A 9,296-nucleotide genomic window follows, 5' to 3' on the forward strand; every position below is an offset into this window, starting at 1 on the left:
ACCTCTATTGTTACAGCAGAAAAGAGCCAAAGACAACTTCAAGGTGGGGTATGTCATTTTGGAGAAACCAGCTCGAGTGCCCTAGAATTTGAAAGTACACAACCGGAAAAAATCTGCCTCTTCCTTCAGACTTCCAGCCCCTCCTCCAACACACACATGACCAATGAGAGCACGAGATAAGTTTGTGCACAGATGGAAGGCTGACAGGCAGGTAGGCCATCCAGTTAATTTAGCCGGGCCAGCTCAGATGATTGGTCGTGCTTTTTACAGCGCTACGGCTTCCACAGATGAAATGTTTTTATGTATTTATTATTGTCAAATCATTTAATATATTCATTGCTATCGGGATTTACAAAATACACACCCTGTAACAGTTCTGAGGATTTAGCAGCCAGGTATATATTGCACAGTTATTAACGGCATATATATATTGAACAGGGTCAGTAAAGAGGAAAGAAAGACTCCAAATCCAGACGCAGTGCTTCATGCAAATGTGTGTGTATATATATATATATATATTTAACCTTGTCCCATATCTGTATGTACATTCACCCAATCAGATAATCAGATATTAACTCATGTAATTTTTGTTATTTCTATTCATACTGTTGCTACTAGTTTATTTTTTTATTATTTTACTTATTATCCCAATGTATATTGTCATGTATCTGTGTTTCTGTCTTATTCTGTTGCTGCTATAGCACCCGAAGTTCCCTACGGGGATCCATAAAGCTCCATCTTATCTGATTTCAAATGTGTTTTTCTTATTCTTACTTCACTTGGATGTTTAACATTCTCTGAGAGGATTAGTGTTTGAGGTTTGAGTTAGCTGCTTTAGGCATTTGAAGATGGAAGATTGTGTGATTGACAATGATGAGCTTAACCACTTCTGTGATCCACATTGCTTACAATTACTGCATTAAGATTTAATCAATACTTCCTAAATCCTGCTCATAGTTTATCTGTCTTTACCTAAAATGACAGTAATTGGCTTCCTTAAATATAGGATGTCACTAGATATTTGTGTAGTGATTGTCTTTGTATGTCAGAGACAAGTTTGAGCCACAGGCTCATTAAGATCTTGTTGCTGACAGATTCAGATAAAAATATTGTTGTAAAAAAAAGACTTTTAATTCATCCTGAAACATAATAGAGAAAAATAAGCACAACTTGGAGCTAACTGAAGAACCAACCACACGAGGTACTGTCAACATCACGTATGAACATCATTCATTCAGAAAGTCTCCACTACAAGTCTATCATTGTTGTGCAAGAAGAAGTATTTTAAAAACATGTGGGGAAATGCTTCACATAAATACATTTCTGTTTGGTTACTCTCGGTCAACAACTGGTTAAACACGATTGTGGTTCACGCCCCGGCCTGTAGTAAACACCTGGGAAGTCTTTCCATTGGCGCTCGGATTATTAACGTAGAAGTCAAAACACGTAGTTAGCATTAGCAGAAATATCCATTAGGGATTACCAGACAAAGAAAAGGTCTCCACCCTAATAACCTTATAAACAGAAACTACAGGAAACATGACATCACAAACGCACCGTCATCCGTGTTTGATTGACTGGGAAGAGATTACCTGCAGGGATATATCCTGCACAGAAAAACGAAATGACGAAACTACTTAATCTTTTAATAAGAGATAACTCATGGCTAAATACACCCAGCTAAGTAAACAAAAATCCCATTGAAAACAATTCACTGAATAATAGAGAAAGTAATCCAGATGTGTTTACAATTAAATCAAAGCAGAGCATCTATATGTAGCTTATGGGTTCAACATTTAGTGTTACACTTTTATGGGTTAAAAAGAGTCGAGGGAATTTTAATGCTGCAGGTTGTGTGTGTGTGTGTGTGTGTGTGTGTGTGTGTGTGTGTGTGTGTTAGTGTGTGTGTGTGTGTGTGTGTGTGTGTGTTGTGGTAGTTCTGTCGGATCTTTGGCGTGTCAGGACAAGTTTACAGCGGAGCTGTCACCGTTGATGGCGGAGCGACATGAGAAAATAATTTAAGGAACAGAGAGCAGCGCTGCAGGTTTTACTTGAAGGAGTGAAGCAGCATTTCCCACACTATTATGTCTCCACTGAAATCCTTATGCAATGCAATTGTCTCAGTAAGTGGAAGAAGGAGGAGATCCAAAATGAAAGACATCAATCAGACAATGACAGCAATGCAGAAATAGAAAATGTCTAGATATTTAATACGTGAAAATGTAGTTTATTTGTGAGTTCAAAAGTTTGCAGAACTCGATATTTCTTTCATATGAAAAACCTATTTGTTTTGAGACTTTGAATGGGATAAAAACCAGATTTCGTTGATACCATTAGTTTAGTAATTAACCTTTTTATGTTTCAGAGTTAGTTAAAGGTGGGGTAGGTAAGTTTGAGAAACCGGCTCGAGATACACTTTTAGTTATATTCCATGGAATGCTCTTAACATCCCGATAGCAATGAATATCTGAAGTGCTTTGACAATAAATCCATAAAAAATGTCATCTGTGGAAGCCTTGGCGCTGTAAAAAGTACGACCAATCATCTGAGCCGGCCCGGCTAAAATAACTGGATGGCCTACCTGCCTGTCAGCCTTTCATCTGAGCACAAACTTCTCTCGTGCCCTCATTGGTCATGTGTGCGTTCGTGTGTGTTGGAGGAGGGGCTCTGTAAGGAAATGGCAGATTTTTTCCGGTTGTGTATTTTCAAATTCTAGCGTACTCGAGCTGGTTTCTCCAAAATGACCTACCCCACCTTTAAGTGATGGAAACTGCTGTGATATATAACAGATGTCTTGTCTGTTGCATATCTTATATGTATGTTAGTACTTTAAAATGTGATATTGTCGTTGCTTTTCTCATACTGTTGTCTCTTCGGTTAAGAGGACAATCTGTTTCTTTACACACATCTAAAGGAGTCTGAGGAAAGCAGGTGTAAAGCCCTGTGTGGTTTTGGGCAATATAAATAAAATGTACCAGTCTCAACTTGGAAACTTAACACAAAGTCAAACCCTGTGGTTCGAAACTGTTTCTCTTTTATTGTAAAACACCCTCCACATCTTGCTTGGGGCTTATGAATACATGAATATCATCTATTATTAATACAAGCAGCACTGAGTATACTCTTGCTTTTTCCGCTCAATACATGGTGCACTTGTTGTCTCTCAATTGGCATTACTGTTCCTTGGTATTCAAAAAAACACATTCACTTTTTTTGCTTTTCACAAGCTAAAGATTTAGATAAGTTGTCAGTGTTTTTGGCCACGTTGGCAAACATGCTTAATTTCCCCAGGTTGGATTTCCCTTCTGTCAACATGATTATGGTTTAAACATCATTACAGCAGCTCTGACAGGATTAGAAATGTGTGGGAGAAGAGAGGAAAAGGAGAAAACGAGAGAGAGATGATGACTCTTACTCCAGACGGTGAGGGTGATGTGCCTCTCAAAGTTTCCGTTGGGGAAGGTGGAGATGTGGCAGGTGTAGCTGCCCTTGTCCGACTCCTCCGTGTTCGGGATGAGAAGAGCCGAGTTCACCGTGGGACTCCCGCTCTCGAACCTCACCCGGCCGGAGAAACGCCCAAACTCTGATGTACCACATGAAAAGAGTTCAGATAAAGCCAAGGAACATGACAATCATTCTTTAAACAAAGCTCAAACAGACTTTTTTTATAAATAGATAGATAGATAGATAGATAGATAGATAGATAGATAGATAGGTAGATAGATAGATAGATAGATAGGTAGGTAGGTAGATAGATAAATAGTTGTTGATAGATAGAGAGAGAGATAGAGAGATTTGTACCTAAACAAAACACAAGTCTAACACCAAGCGTTTAAATCAGCATATCATAGATAGATAGATAGATAGATAGATAGATAGATAGATAGATAGATAGATAGATAGATAGATAGATAGATAGATGGATGGATGGATGGATAGATTAATAGATAGATTAAGACACAAGGAATAAACAGTCCAAAACATTTCAGAAATAGAAATAAAATAGCATTAAAAATGTAAAAAGTTAAAGAATATAACATTAAAAAATATATATACATGAGGAAAATACAAATTTCCCAAATAATAATAATATGGAAACAAAACATTCCTCGGCAAAATAAACCAGTATTTTTTAAATGACCCCAAACCCCTCACTTAAAAACCAATAGTCCTAGTATAATAATAATAATAATAATAATACATGTATTTATATAGCGCTTTAAACAGTCTCATTTCAAATCACGTTGTAGTACAGGGTTGTTGTATTTTTAAAATCATTCAAAGAGCCATGATCCAATATTAATTATGACAGACAGTTGAACCTAATGGTTATAAACTGGAATGAAATGTGGTTTTGACGGTTGTCACTTAAAGCCAAGGAATAATATGACAATCATTCTTTAAACGAAGCTCAAACAGAGGGTTTTATTTATAATATGGAAACAAAACATTCCTAGGCAAAATCAACCAATATTTTTTTAATGACGCCAAAACCCTCACTTAAAAACAAATAGTCCTAGTGTAATAATAATAATAATAATACATGTATATATATAGCACTTTAAGCAGTCTCATGATATGCTCTCATTTCCAATCAGTGTTATACAGGTTTGTTGTATTTGTAAAATCATTCAAAGAGCCATGATCCAATATTAATTAGGACAGACAGTTGAACTTAATTGTTATGAACTGGAATGAAATGTGGTTTTGACGGTTATCATTTATAATTGATTTCATGCCAAGCTCAGCCTCCTGAACACAGCGCCTGTCAACAGCAATCATACTACTCAAATGAGACATCAGAGGCCTGTACTACGAAGCTGGTTCAACCTAACCTGGATATGTTTGAGTTAGCCGGTTGGCCTAATCCAAAACATACACGCTCTCGCTAAACTGTACTACGACGTGGGTTATCAAGTGGATCGCTCAAGCCAGCCGTGTCCTATCTAGTTAGGTGCGCGTTCACATGAAAGGGGTGGTATTTGGAGCATTCGACCAATCACAAACATGGAGAAGCGTACTACTGACAACGCGTCATACTTCCTGAATGAAAAGTCAACTATAATATTAGACAAATATGAAGAAGTTAACATCGAACACTTTATCCAGGATAAAAGCCACATAGCTGCAACTGCAAGGTGAATACAGCTGGTAAAAGAAAAAGTGTTTGAATGCGTACATTAACAGGTTTATGATATCACTGCCCCTTCTAAAAATAATACTTCTGCATACAGTATGTGACACTGTGAGTGTTGCACGGCCAGATACGGCTCAGCTGACTCAGATAAGGAAATATATGATACATTATGATGTGATATGCCGCGGACTGTACTTAATGTTACTCTGATCCGGTTACTTATGTTGTGGCAGATATTTAAGTAAGCTTTCTTAACGCTAATGTTATAATAGTCAGATTGCTCTGAAGATGGGAGGTGATATTCTATTAATGTTCACGTTCACACAGTCGGTGATTTTTGCCGGCCGTCTTTCCTGCAACGGCAGTTTTTCTGTATTTCCTTTCTCCTGTAATATGACTTGATCGCTTTAAACTCTACACACTGAGCTCTGATTGGTCAGCAGGCAGTGCTTTCACTGAGTTGAGCTCTTAGCCTGCAACCTAACCTGCTCCGGGGCAGGTTAGCCGCTCAGCATAAGTTACCATGGAGATCTAGCCTGCTAAAAAGAGAACCAGCGTCGTAGGACCTTATTATACATCCATGCGTAGGACCGGAAACCCCGAATTTTCGCTGAAGTTAGCCGGCTAAGCGAAAATCCTGCTTCGTAGTACAGGCCTCTGAAACGCCTCAATGTAACATAATAACATCACTAGGTAACACTCACGCTGCTATTGGCTAGTCCTCCATCACATTGTACGTGATAGGCTAAGGGACGGGACATCTCTAAGCGGTTGAACAATCTCTAGTGACTGATCTATATTAGAAATTAGACAGTATGGGTAATCTTTATTGTATCTTCAAGAACCAAAACTTGGAATTTGAGTTAATGCATACAGTATGTTCTATATGGGCTGCAGATGGAAATGATTGAAAAAATCAGCTCAAATCTGGCATAATTAATCTCTTCTCTTTTCTGAGATTAATGTATTTGTATGCAGGTTCCTTGTTGAAATAAATACATAATAATCAGTGCATGTATTCGCTGCATCTCACCTGTGTGTCCGTCCACAAAGTGAGCAGTGATGATCTGATCCTTGCTGCCGTCTGGGAGGTCCTTGTACCACGTGACCTGCACCACCTTCTGCCCTCCCTCCACCTGGTAGTGGCAGGGCAGTCTGGTCTCACTCTCTGCAAAGGAGCGCAGCGGGGTTTCGGGCTGAGGGGGCTCCACGAAGTCTCCCTGCACACAGATCACTGAGGAGAGGGAGAGAGAGAGGATTTTATCAGAGATATTGAGATTGTAACAGGAACATGGAGAGTGGTAGGAAGGTCTTAAAGGTCACCTATTATGCAAAATCCACTTGTTCATGTCTCTTCTACATCAACATGTGTCCCCTCTGTGGAAAGAGATTCTGAAAGTTTCAGGAACAAAGATTCTCTCTCTTTTTGTCCTGATCCATTTCTATAAAAACCTGTCTGAAAATGAGCTGATCAGATTTTGGCCACTCTATGATGTCATAACGATGTTTTGGCTTGTGTAACCATTAGCCAATCACCAACCAAGGTAACCCCCCCACCCTCCCCCTCCTTATCACCTGAATCTCCTCCTAGAGCACCATTGAGTTCTTTTTAACCAAATATCTCTCAGAGGGGCGTGGGGAGGGGCTCCTTATTTTCATCTAAAGTAACAGACAGAGAATCAGCACTTTGGAAACAGGGCTGAAACAGAGGGGATTATGGGTAATGCTGTAATGTTTGGTGTTTGAAGCCAAACACTTCAGAGACATGTTTGTATATATCTGAGAGCTATATAATATATTGATGAAAAACAGTATGATAGGAGGCCTTTAATGTGTCATAATGAGAAGATATGGAGCTGGGGAACATAGGACCCTGGGAATGTAGACTCACTTCCTGAACAACATTGATTGGAGCTAAACACTAGCATTAGCATGCTATCGTTTTTAAAACAACCATATTAGCATAACAAAGTGTTAAAACAATTAATGCTAACATTTGCTAATTGGCACTAAGCGCAAAGTCCTGATTAAGCTGCACAAAATGTCATGTTCATTTGTTCAATTGTCGTCCAGATTTCACTACATGCCAAGCATTTCAATATCCGTTTGAGGACATTGAATATCTTTTTTCAAGGGCTTTCTCAGATAACTCAGTCAGGACCATATTGGTGATTCTAATGATGCTCCCAAACATTTTCTTGTTAAATATATTTGGGTTTATTTAGTAAGTCAGATAAAACAAGCAATTTGACGGCATTCCCGTAGGCTCTGGGAGCTTGTGAAGAACATTTCCCAACGCTTTCTGAAACTTCCTAGACTATAAATGATTCATTGATAATGCTATATTTAAAAAATAATTGCTAGTTGAAGCTCTAATTTCTTTCCACCTTAAGCTAGCACGATGTAGTTTCCTTCTAGACAACAATGCCACATGTGTACATCTTAAAACAACTAGATGCACTCATTTCCTATACAAAGCCCCTGACATTTTCCCATAATGCATTGGGCTGGAGTTGAAGTTGACCCCAGACAGGTTTGCATGTAGACAGGTAAACACATTCACACCTTATGGACGTCACAAGTTCACCCAACCTGCTCGTCTGATGGCACGCAGACAAAGAGCAACAAACTCCACAAAGAGGTGGAGGATGAGCTTCAAGCTGTGAGGCAAACAACAGGAACAATAGTGCTTTTATGATTCTTAATTCTCCCTTTAAAAATAGAAACGTCGCTCTGTTTGTGAATAGACTCTCAAAAAACAATTATGTTACATGATGATTTACTGTAGTTGCTATTTTTCCACACTGACTGATTTTTTACTTAAAAATTCCTTGTTATTGAATTATTTTGTCGTCATCTATTTAAAGTTTCAGAAGTCTATAAATACATGGATGTTTTTTATTTTCAAGATTATGATATTTTAGAATTAGATTTTGTCTGACCAGCAATCAGGTTCAGCATCCTCTTGATTAAAAACAATGTTTATCGATTGCCCTTCTAATATATTATAAGATATAAAATGTTCTATTTTAAAGTGTATTCCATTGATCTTTACATACATTACGATGTTTGCCTTATATTATTAATGTTTCTGTTTTTAATTACACTTTTATGTGGTTATTTCCCCAAGTATTTGATTCCTTTTTGATAGGTTGTTGCCGTGTGTGGCTGGAGTATAAGTAGTACAAGTAATTACAACATATATTTAGTACAAGTAAGACAGGGTTCATACACTTTTTCACCAATGACTTCATGACCTTTACCCCATTTTCCATGACCAAAAAAATAACTCTTTCTCAGCGGTACCACTGAAAATGGTTTATTTTAACATGGAACAGGAAAATAAGGTCTGCATATGAAACATGTTGTGCCGATCTAAAACAAATCAAATAGTAGGCTTACTAGCTTCTACAGACTAAAGCAACTCAAATCTCTCACCAGCAAAACACCTCGTCAGTTAAATGCCATTTTACGTTTCATTACTATACGATTCAGTATTTATTATCATTATAGTATTACTATTTCGGCGATTAGATAAAATATAAATTATATTTTATTCAACTTTAGTTAAATTCCCATGACTTTTCCAAAACTTTGGGAAAAATATTGTTTTCCAAAACTTTTCCAGGGCCTAGAATTAGCATTTTGAATTTCCATGACTTTTCCAGGTTTTCAATGACCGTAAGAACCCTGGCAAGTACAAAGATATTGTTCAATAATGTGAATTTCATTCCAAAAATGTCCATGACACAAACGCTATAACATAAAAAAACAGTGTGCAAGAATTCTACTTATTATTTAGCATGAACAGGTGCAATGTTTTAAATGTTAATAGAGTTTTTGCATGAAAATCGAAATTTTCTAAAGAAATCGGGAACCAGTAATCAATATTATATATTAAATATTTTACGGGCGGTGGTGGCGAAGTCGATAGGGACTTGGCTTGGCAACTGGAAGGTCACCAGTTCAAGTGCTACCGAGGTGTCCCTGAGCAAGGCACCGTTCCCTACACTGCTCCCCAGGCGCCGTACATAATGGCAGCCCACTGCTCCTAACACTAGGATGGGTCAAATGCAGAGAAACAATTTCCCCACGGGGATTAATAAAGTATATCAAAATCCAAATATTAACCCGACAAAGTGAGAGTCTTCAGCAGCTT

The 9,296-nt window shown here is 37.9% G+C and overlaps 1 protein-coding gene across 1 annotated transcript in view; it reads right to left on the minus strand.

Moving 5' to 3' along the window:
- Nucleotides 1–3,302: 3,302 nt before the first annotated feature.
- Nucleotides 3,303–9,296, minus strand: part of LOC104961526 (nectin-4-like) — a 12,066-nt gene continuing 6,072 nt past the window's right edge. Inside the window, exons 2-3 of the mRNA XM_010789835.1 lie at nt 6,171–6,371; nt 3,303–3,583 (exon numbers count right to left, since the gene is read on the minus strand). Of these exons, the coding sequence (XP_010788137.1) occupies nt 3,318–3,583; nt 6,171–6,371 (467 nt within the window). The 3' untranslated portion in view covers nt 3,303–3,317. The remainder of the gene's footprint in view (nt 3,584–6,170; nt 6,372–9,296) is intronic.

This window comes from Notothenia coriiceps, unplaced genomic scaffold (assembly GCF_000735185.1).
Source record: "Notothenia coriiceps isolate Sejong01 unplaced genomic scaffold, NC01 NC01_scaffold00033419, whole genome shotgun sequence".
In the NCBI taxonomy this organism is placed as follows: domain Eukaryota; kingdom Metazoa; phylum Chordata; class Actinopteri; order Perciformes; family Nototheniidae; genus Notothenia; species Notothenia coriiceps.